At 37.1% G+C, this 21421-nt stretch overlaps 1 protein-coding gene across 1 annotated transcript in view; it reads right to left on the minus strand.

The window, feature by feature from the left end:
* LOC132852245 (latent-transforming growth factor beta-binding protein 2-like) overlaps positions 1-21421 on the minus strand; it is a 103269-nt gene that overhangs the window by 66919 nt on the left and 14929 nt on the right. Inside the window, exon 3 of the mRNA XM_060879325.1 lies at positions 18119-18398. Coding sequence (XP_060735308.1) covers positions 18119-18398 — 280 coding nt within the window. The remainder of the gene's footprint in view (positions 1-18118; positions 18399-21421) is intronic.

Consider the following 21421-nt stretch of genomic DNA (forward strand, 5'->3'; position numbering starts at 1 on the left):
GACATCATCAATCCCTTGGGGAATGATAAGAGCCACGTAATATCCATTGCATGTTCTTTGTAATCGAAACAGACAAATCTAATTACATAAGAGCTTTGTAAAGCGTGTCAGTGTGCTTTGTAAGTATATTGTTTCAAACTGTTGTTCATTATGTCATTAAATTTAAATAAGACAAAGCCTACAAGCTTCAACAGATGTGGACACAATTGATGAAAGCATTCTCTTCAGAACTGTTCTGTTTTGTTCGTGGACTTTATCTGGTAAGTGTGAAAGGGTCATTATGTATGAGATATCCCCAAACAGTACTCACACATAGGAAGCTATTTTCATCATTGTCCATAGGCTAGGACTTTTAACAAGTACAGGAGCTAACACGTTTAGCTAGCTAAGACAGTAACAAATTATTCCCCAAGTCCACTGACCACAACAAACATATAAGCAAATTTTGGCCAAACATATGTAGATTGTGTTTTTAAAAATATTCAAGATCTAAAGGCATAACTGTTATGGCAGTATGAAATGGCACAGAACTACTCTACCCATCAGCCCCTATATCTCATACTAGCTTGCCACATAGACCCTGATGACCATGGTCAGTATCAGGGATTAGAATTATTTTGGAATTGTGGACCCTTTATAAGCTAATATTGCCCATAACACCTTGCACAAGGAGAGAGGATTTTGTGATGGTTTGCTTTGCTAAATCCAACCTGCAAATATAGTGGAAATGTGGAGAAAATAAATCAAGGGAATGCTGAATGAAATGACATAGTATACAGTAAATGATATAAGGAATAGTGAGTGAAGAAATGCTGAAATGCAACAAGAAGTTTGGTTTACTGGACAGTGTGTGTAACTATGCACCAACATTGTCTTCCTTTATGTGACAATTTAGTATTAAGACAATTTAGTCCCAGTACTTGCATACGCTTTGGCTACACACTTTAAAGTGTGCACTTTTTCTTTACAAACAGAGTACATACCATTAGTGCATAGTAGCAACAAAAGGAAACGTGGGATGCAGCATGTCTTGATGTCATGTCAAAATATGTATTGATAGATCATATTAATGGTTCTTGTTTTCACTGGTTTGTTTCTACTTTCCATAATAAAATGTCTGACAATAACACTGGATTTTACGGAAGCGTATTGCATTCACTCGAGGACAAAAAAAATCTACTCTGTTTTTCTGAATTAACGAGTTAATTATCTCAGAATTATGGGATAATTTTTCATGAATAAAAAGTTTTTTGCTCTGTTTTTCTGAATTAACAACTTAATTATCTCAAAATTATGAGATACATTTTTCTTGAAATAAAATGTATTTGCTCTGTTTTTCTGAATTATTGAGTTAATTATCTCAGAATTATGAGATCATTTTTCATAAAAAAAAAAAATAAAAATTAATTGTTCTGTTTTTCTGAATTAATGAGATCCCTCAAAATCCTGCCAGGAGCTCTATTTTAGGTGGATTGCATGGAAGTAAACATGTCCCGCCTTTCAAGTTTAATCCGGTTTTATTTTACTTTGGGTTTGAGACATTGGGAGATACTGCTGTCTTTAATATTTAAGTAACTTTGCACAGACCCCTCAAGACTTTGCGCCTGTTCAGACGAAAAGAACATTCTGATCTGTTGACGTTGCTGTGTTTCTCCAGGATCAGTTGAACCGATATGGTATGCTTCACGGATATATCATAATTTTGAGATAATTAAGTCGTTAATTCAGAAAAACAGAGCAAAAAACTTTTTATTCATGAAAAATGATCTCATAATTCTGAGATAATTAACTCGTTAATTCAGAAAAATAGAGTAGATTTTTTTCCTCAAGTGAATGCAATACGCTTCCGTAGGATTTCACCAGTTTTTTATTAGCTACAATTATTGAATTCATGTTTCTTGCACCATTAAATGTAACCTAATGGTATGTTAGTAACAATGTGTTTGTAACTTGCTAGATGAGAAACAAACCATTACACAGCTACAGCCAGTCATATTATGTCACTTTCTATAGATATGAAATATTATTTGACTCCACCCTTGTTTACCATCCAAATAATATCATTGGGTCTAACCTGTTTGACCCCATTGTAGACGGTCTGTCTACTCCCCTGCACAGAAGAACTTCATGTAAGTGTGACAACTTCTGAGCTTCCTGCACTTTTAATCTTGTTCATCTCAACCAACAGCTCAGAATAACATGTTCCAGGGGTCAGTAAAAGTCCAAATATGAGCTGTGTTTGGTCAATTTAATCAGGATAAGTGATTTAGTCATATACTTTATTCCCATGGTTGAGACATACAGTACAACATAGTACCATATAAAAATATTTTCATGTCAAATAACCAACCTTTCTTACAAGCTAACTCAAATTTATGTCTTTACTGACACATTAATGTTACCCACAAATTCTCCACACACCAGCAGACTGGTCACAGTGATACCACAACAGAGAGTTGTGCTATCAACACTAACGACACATGGGAAAAGCTCAGCAGTGTGTGATCTTGATGGAGTTGACAGTTTCTCTGAGTTGTGAGAAGAATAAACCGGTGAGGACTGGTTCTACTTCCCGTCTCTGAGAAATCAAAACTCAGCCATGCCACTAAGGACATATTACACTCCAGACAATTAGTGTTCAGCCACCTGAAGAGTGTTGATGGATTCACCTGATGGAGAACAGTTCATGAGTCAGGAAGATATAGAGTTACACCCATTCAGTTGGCTGTTCTGTTAATCAAAAACAGCTTAGAACTGAGGCAGGATACATCTGAACACTTGATGGTTAACACACACTTGATGCTCAAAGGCACATCAGTGGTATCTGGGTTGCCCTGGGATTTGAACTCACAACCCTCTGATATTCTTCTTTGGCTTTCATACCTGATATATCATCCAATCCTCATGGAAAAACCTTAACATACAACTTCTTAACAGCAGCTTATGAAAAACTAGTTTCTATACAAGTATAACATTACCACACCCACATCTCCACTTCTGTAAATTAGTCTATTAAGATATACAGTATATACCCTACCATTGCATGTCCTCCCCATGTCCCCCATGTGGGTTTCCTTTGGGTCCTTAAAGGAATATAAAAAATATGTCTGTAAGTGAAGTGGCTCTTCTAAACTAAAGTGCTCTGTGATGGACTGTGGTGTCTTATTCAAATGAAGTGTATAAATGAATAAATGAATGAATGAATGAATGAATGAATGAATGAATGAATGAATGAATGAATGAACAAATGAACAAATGTAGTACCATTCAAAGGTTTTTAATGTGCTAGGTAATATAAAGGTTTCCTTTAATAGTATGCCTCCACCATGCTTTTGGGTTGTCTGTGCATCCATCTGAGTTTCTCATTAGCATGATCTCACAGCTCCACTGTCATTATCATCACTATTTTGTATGCCTGAACTATTCTTAAAATAAGTTACAAAAAAGATAGAAGCTATTCAAAGCCTGTTTGGATTAATTACAACATCTAATCAGTTCAACTGCTAGTTAAAATGATAATACTATAAATATTCTATTAACTATAGATAAATCCCACCACCCTTTCTTGAGATATCTCACAGACAGGAATCTTGATGTCTGAGGGATAAAAACTCAGTAATAAGAAAGAAACATCGCTTTAATAATAAATGAGACATTTTCATATTTAAATGAATAATAATATTCCTGATAAAACTTCACCCATTAGGCTTTTCTTATTTTTTTTCCTTTAAATTCCACAGTAAGCCAAACTCCTTACTACCTCGCTTTAGTTCTAATTGAACTCAACTTGAACTCAAACCAAATAAATTTAATAATAAAATTTAATAAAAAAAAATTTAGTAATAAAGTCAAACATAGGCTTCACTATTTACATTATTTCACAATTTCAACCAAATGTAGTGTGAAATAAAAATAAAAAAATAAAAAATAAATGTGTTGATTTTATCATTACAAGCATAACCCACCTTGTTTGTAGTTTAATACTTTTTAACTGAATTCAATTAAATAACAGTAATAACACTTTATTTAATTGTTTTCTAATTTTAAGTATACAGTTTTAACATTTAAAGTTAACAGTTTTAAGTTATTGCTTACATGGTAACACGGCACTGATTTTTGTTATTGTTGATGTTCAGGCTGTTTGTAGCCTCTCATTCAATTGTATTAATTCTTATGAAGTTATACAGCTAAATCACATTAGATGAAGTACATAAAATAATGTCTACTTAAGTAACAAATATTTATTATATTAAGTGGGAAATTCATTTCATAAGACATTTCAACAAATGCTAGGTCATATCCATAGTATATGTACCACTGAAGTTGCTGCAAATTTGCGTGTGAACATATTTTTAGTCTAAGTTAGATATATTGCATCCTAGCAAATTTACTCTATAACAAGAAAAAGCTCTTCTTAGTTTTGGCCCAGCATGCTGTATTACTACTCATGGCAGTTCTTTTGGCTCTGACATTTTCTCATAGAATTCTCTCCACATTCAGTCATTAGCATTTCATCTTTCTTAGAGAGGAAAATAACGTGTTCTTTCCACTGTTGTCATTTAGTCAACAGATCAAGTAAACATAGGGAAATAAAATTTAAATTTGATGAAAACTAGAAGATGTTTTAAGGACAAGAACAGATTCCATGAATGTTTTCCTGTAAAATTGGATGCAGAGAGAGCTGAGAGACAGAAGCCAAGTTTCTGCTGGGACATTCAGTACATGGGCTTTGTGGGTGTGCCAACCACTGCACATTGGTAGGTGGGTAAACTGTTCAACACCAATCGCTGCAATGCTGAATTGATGATTGTTTGCATTTAGGTGGCTAGTGGAAACAGCAGTCCTGTAGGTCCCTTTGTAGAACAAATGTTACCATGGGAGAGAAGGCTTGAGACCACAGACTGCTAAACAGACCTAGTTTATCAAACTATGATAATTCAAAAGAGAAATCTAAGGCATAAATTCTCACTGTTTTCCCTATTTGATAACAAAAGTCCAAAAAACGAAAAAGTCTTTATGTATGTCTTCTTTTGAGTTACCAGAAAAAAAGCACAAAAATAAAAATTAAACTGATAACACAACTTTGTGCAGCCGTTGTCTTTAAATTTGACATTACAACATTCTAACCGTTTGAAGATAATCCTCTGTCTAATGAACTGTTTAACCAACACATTCACATTTTGTTCTGTAGGGCCTCTATTTTCTACAGAGCACCAAAAATGCAGTTAAGTTTGCAGTTGTGTCTGAAAATGTAGAAGTAGGTTCAGAGAAGCCATTTCATCATAGCAAAGTCCATTTGTCTTTCTGAACTGTTTGGAAAGAACGAACCCACATCTAACATCCAAGAATTTAGCATCGATCAGTTAATGCAGAAATTTTCTGATATGAAGGCTGTGTTTGAGGGATGGAAATAGTCAGTTGGCTATGCACTGACTGTCTAAACAAATCTCTCTGACATCAGACAGGACTCTCTGGCATCAGCTGCCTGGTCTGGTATTTCGAGTACTGAGAGCAAATGGACAGCAACAGAGCAACAGTAAAACAGTGGCACGATTCCAAGACCCTATATTTAGCAATGGACTGGAAAAAAATTAAGAAAAGGGGGGACAGCGATAGCAAAAATCTCTGGTTAGGGTAACAATTCACTAGTGTTCTGTGTAAATTTAGACACTTTGTCATGCCAAGAAATAACCTTTCAATAAAGAGGGAAAAAAATGATTTATTCATATTTACACAATATGAGTAATGCTTATGTTTCCATCTGAACCAACTGGTGAGTCAGCCAAATGCCATTTGTTGTATAAGAGCTTGGCATTATTAGCATCAGTCAGAAAGCTGGTTGGCGAAGAGGTGATAAGTGGCGTCTGGTGGAGGTCAACTAGAAATCCAAATTTGCCCAAGTTCTCGTAAAATCCTCAAACCACACCATACGTAATTTAAGTTTGAGAATCCGAACATGTAGATCATCAGGCTAATTTGGAACAACAGCACACTGGCAAATGGCATAATTGTTATTAAGCTTGTAATGAAGAGACTTTGGGACTATGAAAAGTGCTTTAAGAATGACAGAATCATTCCAAGAATCATTCCAAATTTTTATTGTCTTCAAAATTTCTTCTGGCTTAAAAATCACATTTTCTGTACATAAGAAAATGTGACTTTATTATGTAAATACTCAATATAATTACATGAAATTATATAAGATAAGCATATAAGAAAATGCTGTAGTTCACTGACTCCAACAGCTCCTGTGTTGTGGCAGATAAATCACATGCATTTAAATACACAACCTAAAACAGCTCATTAGACCAGAGACTAGCTACAGGGCTAAAGACACTGCTTCACAAAGATGATAGTGATTGCCGAATTAAGCCAATTTTCCCTTTTATTTATCTCTCTGCTCTGTTTAGCAAACTAACAACAAATACAGAATGTTTAAAGATGAATAGACAGGCAAATATGCTTTTATTCTCACCACATTAAATACCAAATAAAACTGTTTCCTTTGTTTATAGTCCATAATGCTTTTAGATCAGATCAGATTCAACTTTATTGTCACTGTGCAAGGTACATGTACAGAGCCAATGAAATGCAGTTAGCATCTAACCAGAAGTGCATAGATAGCTTATTTACAAGTGGCAGTGTAACCGGTTTCCTCCCCCGGTCCAAAGACATGCATGTTAGGTTGATTGGCATCTCTGGAAAATTGTCCCTAGTGTGTGATTGCGTGAGTGAATGAGTGTGTGTGTGCCCTGCGATGGGTTGGCACTCCGTCCAGGGTGTATCCTGCCTTGATGCCCGATGACGCCTGAGATAGGCACAGGCTCCCCGTGACCCGAGGTAGTTCGGATAAGCGGTAGATGAATGAATGAATATATATATATATATATATATATATATATATACACATATACAGTATACACATAATAAACAGAACAAATATGGATGGACATACAGAAGTGTAATGATAGTTTTTGGGTGGAGCAAGGATGCATGGTTTTTTTTGGTGCCAAATAGTGCAAAACACAGAAGAAAAGTGACAGTGGTGATTGTGCAGAAACAGCCACAGGAAAGAAGCTATTTTTCAGTCTATTTGTCCTGGCTCTGAGACAACGATAGCGTCTGCCCGATGGGAGAAGTGTAAACAGTCCGTGGTTGGGGTGAGAGGGATCTTTGATGATGCCCCTCGCCCTTTTTAAAAGGTAACTCTTGTCACCAAACTGCCATTCACTCTTGTTAGCTTCTCCACTCTAAGCCAGGGCTGTTTTATGTAACTAGACCTTTATAAATTTTAGATCCACTGGACTACGCTAGAGTACACAATACGTTCCCAACAGTGTGGTCGTAATTAAGACTATGTAATGTTGACTTATTTTCTGAAATCTGTGGGAAATAGAGCTATGAGGGAGGCAGTAGGGGTGCGGTAGCCATGCCGTTTATACATTAAGATCCACTATTACTCACGGAAATAACACCCAGCTTCCCTCATAGCGGTAAACCACCCATACCTAATGTATCAGCTTTTCCCAGGCATTATGTACAAGGTTGCTGTCTCACTGTTTTCATTAGCCCTTGCACCTAACATTTACAATGACTCTGAAATATATAAATGGCAATATTTTCCCCATAAATATATATCAAAGTGTGTAATAAAAGTTGTTTTGGCACAGCACTCTTGACAGCATACGGAAAGCTGGTATGATCTTTGTCCTCAGTGAAGTAAAACAAAAATAAGTCAGAGGTTTTTGTCATGTCGAAGTACGAACTTACACGGCAACCCTTTGGACGACTTTAACCTCTTGTGGTCACTCTCATATGCAGGTCTGCAAGACTGTGGTGTAAGACAAAACACCGTTTAGCCTTTTCTGCTTTCCGGTACATTTAGAGCACCCTAAATTTAATTGGACAGGGACACATGGCTCCTTTTGGCTCTGTACACCAACAGGGTGGATTTAAATGTTATAATCCAGGATGTCAGCTTTAATTTAATTTAATATTGCTTCTTTGTGATCTGTGTGGTAGTGCATCATTACCAAGCTCAATGTTGTGTTCTTTTTTCAGTTGAACAGAAATGAATCCTGACTTTCTGAACTTTAACCTTATTACCACAATTCCATTATAAAGCTAGGAAACGGTATTGCACCTTATCTAATTATATTTCAGTAATTTTCATGTAATTGACTTTTATCAACATCTGTCTTTTCCAAGACTTAATAGTATGTAAAGAGCAAATGCCTTCATTATCAATTTACCATGTTGTAATATTTTACCCACAAGCATGTGGATTCAATCAGACACTTAATGATGAAGGAGAACATTGCCTTAACTCTACTCATTACAACCTTCTCCAAATGCCTATCGTTTCTTTTTTATGACAGTAGGCATACAGCATAGGAAGCTTGTTTAGATATTTATTAGTATTTTTATTCTTCTGGCTGTAGATCCCCTGCCATATTAAGAGAATTAGCCTTTAAAATGCTTCTAAATGCCTTGATTAAATTGCCAAACATTTATTATACAACTTGACAAATATATATTTAGTTGTTCAAATATATAACTCCAACATGTCATCATGCCAAGCAAAATCAAATTCATTATATATTTTATTACATCATGGCTTTAAGGCCAATGGATCCAAAATCTTAGTCTTAAGAAAAATGTGTTGCCTGTTTTCATTTAATGTGCTTGCAACACAGCCCTGCACCTGGCATTTAAGATAAAGCCTTGGATTACGGTCTCCTCTATTATCCATAATGCACGGGGCCAAACATCAGTGAACAATTACAGTATACCCCAAATGACTGCACTGTTGTGTATTCAAAACATCTCCACTCACTGTCCTTTTGGAGAAGATACTGCTGATCATGGCACATTTTGCTTCATTTAAAGAAGGATTAAAGTGCTAGAAGACAGATGTCTTAATTAAAGGCCCAGTCTGTTCATGCTCCCTGATGTTAAGAATACTTAAGTAATTCTATATCATGACTAAATGACATATCATTTCAGAGGATTTTACCTAAATGAACATGTTCTTTAATTACTCTAATTCAATAGCGTTCCCCTGTCGATCATAGTGACACATCAGAATGCTCTGCTCTTGTATGCAGAATGAGATGGACAGCACTTTACTCTGAGTATGTTATGTATGTTACCCTGTAATGCATATAGTTTCATATACATATAGTTACATATAGTTTCATATAAAAAAGCAATTCTAACATAATTCCGCTTCTATGAATTCAGGATAGCCACCAATGGCAGTACGTATCACCTGTTTACATTCTTGTGTACATAGACTGACATGCAGAGACCTTCCAGCAAAGACTCAGAGTGATGTATGATGCAGTGTTTACTATAAATACAACTGCCATCTTTCCTTGGAACCTTCTTGACATGTTCTTGCCAGGTCAGTGGTGGCTGCAGTTATCTAAGGTTCAAAGAATCACAATTACATAAGTCACTACCACTCTAAACTGCCAAGCCATCTGGATAATGTAGGCCACAATGTTATGAAAAACAGAATATCTTAGGAATGAACTGGAAAGGTGCTCACAGATGGACACCAAATTCATGACGCTGGGGGAAGTGCGGTTAACCGTATATAACCAGAAGTTGTGCACAGCAATGCCCATGTACCAGCACAGCATATTGCGAAGCCTACAAATAATACAATCTGCATCTCATCTGATAATTTGTATTGCAGCTATAGGGACTGGGTATCCAGCCTGCCTACTGTTGATGGTGATGACATCCAGCAACCAGTATATGATTGCCACTCTGTCTAAATGGTACATTAGGGCAACACAAGGAACACTTACCAATGCTGGCTCATCTTTTCAGCTATAATAGTTCAGTCAATTAATTTTCGAAACTGGGTGTTCAATCTGACTATGAAGGTGATTACAAAATCATGGTAGTGCCTTAAAAGACAAACATTAGACATTTATATTCTTTTTGATGGTGATATTAAGATCCATTTGAACCAGTCATGTGGTTGCAAAGCAGGAATTATATACAATAACCTTAATATTAAAAAAGGAAGGGTCTTTTTAAAAAGTTTAGCCCCCTCAAATCTAGACTTGGATGGAAACTTTTTGCTATTTTTCTTTTGACCAAGGAGTACTGTATGTTGGCCACAACACTATTCTGCAACAGGTGGACACATTTTAACTTTCAGTCAAATATCATTCTAACTAACACTTGACAAAACATCCCTTCTTTCACTTAAGTATAACATTTTCCATTACTTCATGGTTTCTATCTTTTCAATTCAAGGATCATCAGTAGATGCTAGAACCAAGGCACATGCTACTTTTTTTGTATAAAATGAGGTCACTGGAAAGATTTTAGCTGTAATTTCGTTTGTGATTACACAGTTAGACACTACACCACTGTATATCAGAGGAACGTTTGAGCTTTTACTCAAAATCCAAACATAAAACTGCATGGAACCTTTCCAATTTCAATCTGGACTATGTTTCTTTATCGACACAGCTATATTTCAGTAAAAGAGAACATGCTCATACTTGTAGTTGCTGTTTCCTGAGTATGTTTTCTGGCTGTTTTTTTTTAAACTGCAAACTAGCTGAAACTCAAGTTTGCCACTAGAGGCCCATATAACATGTCAATTGCTCAAGTGCATCAATTTTCACTAACACTTGAAGTGAGGAGTGAGAATGCAGGGTGGAAAGGACAGCCAGAACCAGAGAAAGAGATAGAGAGAGTGAGTGTAAGGAAGGAAAGAGGAAAGATTGTGGTTCAATGGTGAAACTCATCTATTCAACAGGACAGGAGTCAATGTGCTAAACTTGCAATGTGCAATGTAGAACCGATAAGAACTGATATTAACTGAGCAATGTGACTGGCTACATACACATGCATTGTAAATTAGCCAAATAAGACATACACAATCACAGATGAAATGCATGACACCAACTTCAAATACCTAAAGAGTTCATTTCTACACACAGTCTTCTATCCAAGCAGGTACAGAACACACTAGGACTAAAAGCAGACATGTAAAGACCTCATAATCTCTCCACAATTAAAATCCGATAATTCTATAACTACTAAACACAGTTCATATATTTGAACAGTAATTAATTATAAGGAAACCATAATAAATATATTAGTAGTTTATGCTCTGCAGGCAATTTCATGAATACAAAATTCTAATAAGGAAATCTTTAGGAAAAGTGTTACCACATGTTTTGAAATATTCTCTATATCATTATCATGAACTGCATTCACAAATGGTTTCTCTCTAATTTATTCCAGCAGTCAATACGGCCTAAATTGCTAAATAACACAATTAGGTTAAGGATTAAATGCTGACGATTCCTTATCAGATTTTCTGCGATAAATAGTCATTTTGTTAACTATTCTTAAAAGCATCTGAAGCAGTCTACTTTAACTGACTAGTTTATGTATTGGAAAACAATGCATAAAAAGGGGGGAACAAATAAATAAAATCTAGCAGTTGTAATGTTATAAAGGTGTAATAATGCATTTGGCGTAGTAGGTCAAGGGTTCATGTGGAATGCTGAGTCTGCATTTTTTGTTTACATAATCCAGTGTTTTCAGAGAAACCCTACAGAACAGCTGCCCTAAATCACCGAAGAGGATGTCCCCTTGGCTCCGGAAAGTCCTAACCCATCACACCCTCCACACTGCACAGTCACACTGCCCAACAGGAAAGCCAAAGGTCAAAGGTCCACCCTGCATCACCAGTACACCCACCAGCAGGAAGCACTACGTCACCATCTACTGTCACATTTTTTACCTTTATGGAGAAATTATTCAGACGAAAATAATAAAAATTAAGCAGTAATTGTAAAAGCATAAAACCATTTAAAAGTGACATTTATTCATTCATGACACTATTTAGGAATTGAAAAATACCTTAAAACTAAGGGAAAGATATAACTACCTATACTTTGTGTAATAGTGGTAGAAAACCTGCTTTAATGGCTGACAGACAGGAAGTGAATTTGTGAGCCAGAAGCACTAGAATTTGGGCGAAGCCTTCCTCAATCTCACATGTGCTTTTTGATCATCCCATTCCGGATTGAGGTCCTCCTTGGGTGGTATAATAAGACTTTCCTCTCGATTTGTGGGACTTTACCCATTCAGCTACAAGAGCATTAGTGAGGTCAGGCACTGATGTTGAGTGAGAAGGTCTGGGGTGCAGTCAGTGTTCCAGTTCATCAAAAAAGGTGTTCAATGGGGTTGAATTCAGGGTTCTGTGCAGGACACTGAAATTCTTCCACTCCAACCTCAAAAGAAAGCATCTTGATTTGTGCATACTGGGCATTGTAATGCTGGAACATGTTTGCGAACAATTAGGCAGGGAAATTGTAAAGTTACAGCATACAAAGACATTCTATGCAACTGTGTGGCTACAGTTTGGGTAAAGGCTCACATGAGGATGATGATCATATGTCCACAAACATTTGGCCATATATTGTAAGTACTATTTCCTCGCACAGTGAACGTCTCACTTGATCAACTGCTTTTAGATATTACCATGTCATGGTTTTCACAGGCCACAACATAAGGAGAAATAATGATTAACATAAAGAGTATGTCAATTTCCAAAGGGAATGGAAGATACTTTATATGTGAAGTCTTTCATTAAAGAATCTTAAAGCTCTGGTGACTTGCTTCCTGTCTGGCTTGGGGGATGAAGTGTGTAAATCCGGCTAGATTGGAAGAGCAGATTTCTAGCTGGTTCTATGGGATAGCTTTACCAGACAGAAATGTACTGTGCAAAACTGTACACAAAATGCTGCAGATCTGAGATCACTGTGATAAAACCATGTTTATAAACTATATGCAAAGCGGGTTGCACATTTTTCCAACACACTGACAGCTCAGTAGTGAATTCTGTGTCTTCCCAAAGGTCATGTTGCTCCTTACAGTAGTTCTACCATTTATAGTAGAACAAAGACTGCAAGTATTGGAAGGTAAAACATATAAAACTTCTAGCGCTGATAGGTGTCGTTTTATTGCTCATAATATTTCCTACAAATACTGATACCAATTCTGTTAGAAGTAGATGCATATCCTTTCATATCAACACGTCTGCTTCTAGAATAAATACAACTGGCCTGCACTGGCAGCAGTTTTGTTGAACTATATTTAGTCTTGAGGTTACAGTAAAAATGAAAGATTGGTCTTAGTTAATCATTTTAAAACTCACACAGAAACCTCAAATTTCCCCTGAGGAGAGGTTCTGGTGTCTGAGTAAATCTTTGGTCACTAAGTGCTGGTTTTAGTCATACAGCAACAGTAACAAGTGAGCAGGATGTGACTAAGAGGCAGTGCAATAGGGAATCATGCCTTTAACCAGTTTATCACTCAGTAGGCTTCAGATACTTCTAAAACCACCAAATGTGTAAATGAGAATGGCCTAAATCTGTGAGCCACCCACTGTGAACTTAGAGTAGCCCCTAAAGTACAAATGTTCTAAATTACAAAAGTGTTGACACACTGATTTTTTAATGTGTATTGCTATCCCTGGTTCTCAGAGATATTCTCCAACAGTTTTTTTTTAAAGTATATGTATCACTCCTGGGGGGCAGGGTGGCTTAGTGGTTAGCACGTTCGCCTCACACCTCCAGGGTCGGGGTTCGATTCCCGCCTCCACCTTCTGTGTGTGGAGTTTGCATGTTCTCCCTGTGCCTCGGGGGTTTCCTCCGGGTACTCCGGTTTCCTCCCCCGGTCCGAAGACATGCATGGTAGGTTGATTGGCATCTCTGGAAAATTGTCCCTAGTGTGTGAGTGTGTGAGTGCGTGAGTGAATGAGAGTGTGTGTGCCCTGCGATGGATTGGTACTCCGTCCAGGGTGTATCCTGCCTTGATGCCCGATGACGCCTGAGATAGGCACAGGCTCCCCGTGACCCGAGGTAGTTCGGATAAGCGGTAGAAAATGAATGAACGAATGAATATATCACTCCAGATATTATGGACTGTTACTGCAGTACAAGTTCCAGTGGTGGTCTTGTAGACTATTCCAAGGATTCCACTTGTCCCATTTCAAATCAAGGTGCAACAGCTCACAAAGCATCAGGCCATAACTTAAATCTTAGTAGGTAAGGTTTCGGACTGTTTTCAAGATGTTCCAAGCACTCACCTCAGATTAGAAAGGCAGAGCTTCCTTCAAAACAGCCCACAAAGCTAGTTTACCATTCTCCACCTAGCATTATCTAAGAGTTGGCCAGAGAAACAGATTACCTCTGGGAGCACCAAAAGTGTGTGCTGCACACGCAAACCCAGATCACACCACTCATCATCCTGTGAAGCCCTGATGTCACAGAGAACAGGATGGGAGGCCAAACAGGGCCCAATGCTCAGACTGTCTGGCTCAACTTATCACCTCTGCAGCTGTTCATAACTACTGGAGCAATGTAGACAAGGGATGGAATAGTAAGGCATATGATACTGACCTATTGAGAGTGAATGCTGCATGCTCGACAGTAGAATGCATTTGAAAATGATCCTAATTCATATACAGATAGCAGATTAGATTTCAGAGGGCATGATGATGAACATGAGCCTAAATCAATGAAAAGTCAAAGAATTTATCAGGAAGGACTATGGGTCAAAAAATAATTGACAAAAGATTAAACATAGATTAATCCCAGTGACAGTGACTGATCAGAAATGCATAGGAAGTCCTTTTTTTATATTTGGTTTGTTCTTGTTTGTTTGTTTTGTTAATCATTTTTCATTTATTTTTATCAAACTTATAGTTATCGGTATCATCTATTTATATTTATCACATTATCAGTCTGTTTGGCTGGTTGCTTCAAGATCAAACCCAAATTCTGATGTTCCTAAAGTTCCTCAAACCCTTTTGAACTGCATAATTCTTTCCTAGCTTTTTTATGCGAACATTGCCCGGCCATTTGCAGAAAGCTTTAAGGACAAATGCCTACTGCAGTTGTGTAATGGAGCTGAACCAATGTTCACTGATGACAAATAGCTTCCTTTAAACAAAATACAGAGGCACTTTCACCTTAAGCAGCCCTGCCGACAGTCTACAAATAGTGATTTAATTTCAGCAGGACGCCAACTGGCAGCGGCACGAAGTGTGGAGTGGGCGTCTGGACCCAGGCAGCTAGACACAGCACAGCCAGACAAACCCTTAAGCCCTTCACTATGTCAGCTTCCACGGACCTTTAGCCAAGACACCCTTTAGACCTATCCAGCATTTTTTGTTTTGGCATTGCCTTGCACAGCAGGGTGTCAAGAAGCACAGGTTATGACAGAAAGTAGGTGTTGCTTGCATGCCAGACAGCGGACATACCTTACAATTTAGGGTTCAAAGGACATGCCAACATAGCACATGCTGTCTGCTCTGTGGCAAAAGGCATAAAGGTTTAACCCAGGCAATTTGGACTGACTTCAGGAATGTTCCTGTCTAAAAAGATTTCAGCAGGTTGGCTGAGTTCTGAGTTTGTTGTTTAAGGTGCCACCTTATCAGACAGGGCTGAGGAAGAGGATACAGAGATGATGGGATGAAAACAGCAGGACTTTCTAATAATCATGGAGACAGCGTCTGAACTTTTTAATCCAGTCTTGGCACTTTTCTCTATGGTAATGGCCTTGAATTGCTCCTATGCTGCTGATGAGGCTGGAAGTACGGTCTGATCATGGAGATAAAGAGCCTGACTTACTCATGTCTGGGGGTAGAAGGTTGACTTCTACTGTTTCTTTTCATCTTAGTCCAGAGGTATACTTGGTAATATTTATTAATCTTGCTAATCTCCTTAATGTCTTAGTTCAGTAAAAGCCTTATAAAGCATGGTCATTGTATAGGATTTGAGTCACAGCTTGGGACTGTTGAAAAGTCATAATCAATTGTAATCCTCTAGATGTACAAAAGGTATGCATGTAAAAATGTGTTTTGTCTGTATTTAAGGTTTGATTTAGTTTTAGCATTTGATGTATGTGACAATAGTTGACAATAAAAATGCATTTACAGCTTTATAGTCCCCAGAATTTAGGACTCGTGTCTCGTGTCTGGCTGTGGTATAGTACAAACACAAAGGCTCATGATTCAGAGCACAAAAATGTCCTCTGACAACATGTCAAAGTAAACACATTCATGGCAACTGTTTGCTTTAGACAGAACCTTGAATTAATTACAAAACACAGATTTGATCTGATTTGAGAGCGCAAACATCCGGATAAAGCACACATTTACATATTTACAAAGTGGATTGTTGCCAATGGTATATATTCGAGCAACACTAGACAGTCGGGGTAAAGTAGCTAATAGTAAAAGTTTCAAGTGAAGTAAAATATACTGTATTAGAGAGCTTTGCTAAGATATTACAAGCAGACAAGTTGGATAAACATGAGTTCCGAAGTCAGCGTTTATACAGAAATACAACTTAATATGCACTTACAGGATTAGAAAAGCATTGGGATTGATTCCAAAGTAGAGAACATCATGACAAGCTAAAGCCTTATTTGTATATAGTTGACATACAGTGATATATTTAAACAGCTGAACAAGTGGCTTCTTTCAGCACTGACTGTAAAACAGGGTTCAAGCCGGAATAACACGCCGATCAAGAGCTGCCCAATCCTTGCATCAGTGTTCAAAACTGTACTGCTGGCAGATACCTTTTAAGGACCACTTTCAAAATAACTTTAGCCCCTTTATGTTGGAGGAATATCAGAATGCATTAAGTGGTGAGTCTTTGTCGTGAGTGCGTATTAGTATTCAATGGTAGTGAAGCCCGGTGACTCAACGAGCAAAGACAGTGTTACATAAAAACAATAAAAATATAAAAATAAAAAATATTTGTTCCAAATAACAGAACATTTCTTGTTGCAAATGGCAAAAGTTACCACATCTTTCCTGCTTGGCACATTATAGCTACTTTGTTTTCCCTTGGTTTATGTGTTTTGTTTTGTGATTCCCCAACTACGGAGTTTTCAAATTCCCCTGAGAGAACAACATGAAAATGAATAGCATGTTCATTAAGGGTGAGCAGGTGGTCAATTCTTCCATGTCTTACACTACTGTCCTAGGAAAACATATTAAATCTGGGTTCCCATCTTCTGCTCTGAAGCTAACCGCTACAACAGGAGAATTAAAATATTATACAGTCAAAAAAGCTGTTGGTTTATTTCATATTTCTTATAATTAAAATGTCAAGTTTCAATACAAAGACTTTCATAATGTTTATTTTCAGTGATGTCTGACTATGAATAATGCTTACTGGAAAAATGTATATACTGTTTATCTACAAGTATACTTTATATCTAAGTGAGAACAATCAGCTTTCAGTCTCTCTGCATATCAAAGTGATGTGGTTTTTATAAAAGGTTGGCCGATACTTAAAGAAAATCTGCTCGTCAATCAAAAGACATTTATAGCACTGATAACAGAGCAGAACAGTCTGTCAAAAGCTGACAGCTTGATATTAATTAAAAAAAGTCTACACACAGCAGCAGCACACCGATATACATGTTCAAAATAATGTAAAATAAAAAATCATTGTGCATAGTGTTAATTAGTAATGTGTCAAAGGCTGTTAGTAGCAGAGAAGGGAACATGTGCTAATGTCTAACATGAAACTTGCTATCCTTGTAATAGGTCATCATTTTGAATATTATATGATTATTCTTTAATCTTTTTTATTGCCTTTTTTATAAGCATTCCCATTATTAAATGGAAAGATTTTGTCATCTAGTGGAATCAGACTTCTCCAAATATATAACACCTGCCCTTAAGCCTTCAGTGCTACATGAAGCTGTAGCTCCAGTTTTGACTTTAAGAAATAGTGAATGACATTGAGGGTACAAAATGAACCAATTTGCTACAACACTAAACTGCATTTTGCACATTTACATTAGATAAACATGCAAAGCACTATCTTTCATAATCAAAATAAAAAAATCCTAACCAGAAAAAAATGTAACCAGAGTGAACCCATATGTACCAACAACACCTCTGTACAAGCATGGCATTCTAAATAACACGAAAAAAACAACAAAAAATGTGCCAAATAACCGTTCATCATGGCTTCTTTTCCTCTGGCAGCTTTCATGTATTCTGTGATTTTCCATCTATGTGTTTGTGTGGTGTTGAGAGACTTACCCAGATGAATGGGCCACTCTGCCAGTTGGCGGCTTCGGTGTTTGAGTTTTGGGATTGCTTTCACTGGCTTGTCTCTCAGTGGGTTTCCTGCGGGCAGACTGATGCTGCTTGGTGTCCGTTCCAGGCTGGATGGGTATCAGTACTCTGGTTGAGCCGGTGTGGATGTAAACCTGCTCAGGCGCAACCTCCTCACAGCGTGGTCCCTGATAGCCTGAGCGGCACACGCAGGTGTGTGGGCGACTACATGAGCCGCGGTTTTGACACGGGGGCTGGCAATCCGCTATGAACATGAAAGATGAACAATGCAATCAGTCATTAATAGGTACATACATATTTAGATATGGATGGCATAAATAAAAAGAAAAATGGTTAAAAATGTTAAATAAACATCATTTTTAGTTTACAGTTTACAGTTTATGATATTCCTGCATAAAGCTGATTAGTCACAAGTTATTCTCGAACAAAACAGTGAATTTTAAACTCAAAGGTGTTTATTAATTTTCTATAACAGCCGTTCTGACAGTAATGCCAGCTGCATGGCAAATTACAGATTAACATGAATCCACTCTCTCTAATACATCTAAAATATTTCATATAAAAAAATAAAAAATCTATGTACTCATTAATATGGTGAGGTTTTCTATAGAGATGTTTGTTTAGCACTTTTGAATGGTGTCATTAATGTCATAGATTTATAACATTTTGCCGTAAGTAAATTTAAGTTTTCCAACACAAAAAAGACAGAGGGATTTGATGTTTATTATTAAAATGAAAAATGACAGTTTTGTTTGTCTGTTAATTATCATGAGGTAAAAAACATTGTGAGGGAACAACCTGTTACCACATAAGTATAGTAAGTATATAATTAATAACAGGAAATAAATTATTTAATGGAAATTCACAACATTTACCACAAACCTATCTATATCTAAATTAAAAGAGAGCAAGTCTTACTTTCATTAAGAGAATGAGAAATATGAGGGTTAAGAGAAATAAAACACTATGAGGCATGGTGTTATCAACCTTGAAATGGTTATATTAAGTCTTTATGTACATTTACCACAGCACACAATCCATTACTGATTATTTTCCTATAGCAGCACATCCCATTATATTTGATTCCTTACATGTTATTTAAAAAACCATTCTGCTAATTTCAGGACACACTGATACAGTATTTTTTTGTTCTGGTATTTCTCCTTAAATCTTTGAGTTTAAACATGTAGTGATTTATTCATTGAATCATTTATTCAGATGATTCAAGAGCCAAACAGCAGGTTTAAATGTACCCCTGCGACACAGCAAATATTAGAAAGCAATCACTTTACAGAGAGCATGCCTACATCCCGAAGCACTTCTTTAATTACAACAATAAATATTTCATTCTGTATCACACATATATTTTATGTTTTCATAAAGGTCTGTGTTTTTCTAAATAAACGTGAGCATTCCCCACCCACCAGAGGTCCAAGTGATTTATTCACAAACATTATTTATCGATTGCCAGTGAACACAGTCAGCATGAGGTAACCCCGTGGTCACGGCTGGCTGAAAAACAATCCGTGCAGCCTTCGAGCCGGCAGCCTGGCTACTTTAACGTGGTCCAGAAGGGCCTGTAGCATGCCATGCAATCTAAACAAGGCTCTCTGGCTTGTGAAGAGCCTGTGTGTGCTGGATGGCAACCCAGAATTTATTACATTGTCCTCAAACAGTAAATCAGGCCACTGCTCTCTGGGGACTAAAGCAAACAGCGACGCTCTGTCAACAGCACAGGAATGCTATTGACACAGATGCTGGGAGACACTGACAGATTACAAGCCCAAAAGCTTCCTCTAGCTCTTCTGGGAGAGTGACTGCATGGCCTGCTGGCTTTCCTGTTATTGTCATGCAGGCCTTGAACTTTTTTCAGTCCAAAGTTGGCCTAGTAGGGAGAGCAAGATAGTTCTGGGTCTTCCCTGATTCTGTCAGCCTGTTCTCCTCCTGTGATTTTAAGAAAGCAAGAATCAACCCTCAATATGATCAAATCAGATGCAACTTCTCCAATTTATATTTCAGCATTTATATACCTTACACCTCTGCAGGTGGGGGTGTAATGCATGAGTTCAAAGTTTACATGTTCTCCCTGTGCTTTGGGGCTTTCATTCCAACACCTCTAACCTCCAACCACCCCACAGTCCAAAAAGATTTGTTGTGAGCTAATTGGAATCTCCAAGTTGGGTGTATGCATTTGTGCCCTGTGATGGATATGCCACTGCATCCCTTGGGAAAGGCTCTATGTTCTCCACGAGCCTGTATAGAAGAATGTTACTGTATATCAGAACCCAACTGCACACCTGTGGGAAATTTTGCTCCCATGTGTTAGACAATAACAGGTGGAATAAACTAAAAAAGATGTGCATCCCTCCAGTACAGCTGCAGATATGTGTACAATCTACGCCAAGTTGCACTGAAGCTGTTCTGTTGCCTTGCATAAGCCAAACATACGAAAAAATTAAATGTGGTTTCTTTTTTCCTTTCATTTGTCTGTAGATGCAGTAAGCAGACCAGAAAATATGATTCAGCTTTGTAGAATCATAAAAATAATAATAATAATATTAAAAAACTAAATCACTTTTTCAACTTGTAATTTATTGTGGGATCACTGTTGCAAACTTTAAAAAACTGAGTGTATAAGCCTCAATACATGCAGCATTTACACATTTATTGCTATAAATAAATACTTTTACAGCAAGAAGCCTCAACACTGATGAAGTAAAACATTCTATTTGACAAGCGGTCCCGCTAATCCAACATTTTTACTCGTAGGAAGTTTCGTTATGAACTGTTATGACTTTTATGACATAACAAAAGTTGGGTTAAATCCGACAATACTTGATCTACAACACTTTTCACATTCCCTTTACATTCAGCTTACATTCTTCTGGAATCTTAAACTGTCTTTGGATTTTATATGTTGTTTCAGTCCCATCCAAAGCCATCGTGTCAGTAATTTCTTACAGACTGTGCATGCATCTACATGGAAAGTTTACACCAACTTTTACCTTCTATAATAGGACCAGAAGATATAACCTCATATAATATTTATCATATATCATCGGATTGACATCATATATCATGTATCACATATAAGTCATCAAATTGACATGTTGATAAAGACTCCATGTGGGGAAAAAGATTTTTTACTTTTTCTTCAGTATATAGCTATTTCATGAAGCGCTCTTTTCTGTAGTCTGGAGTGGGAGCACTGACACCGAAAACAAGTTTTTCAATGCGTTCATCATGAAGAAATCATATGTCCAGAAA

Source organism: Tachysurus vachellii, chromosome 10 (genome assembly GCF_030014155.1).
Source record: "Tachysurus vachellii isolate PV-2020 chromosome 10, HZAU_Pvac_v1, whole genome shotgun sequence".
Lineage (NCBI taxonomy): Eukaryota > Metazoa > Chordata > Actinopteri > Siluriformes > Bagridae > Tachysurus > Tachysurus vachellii.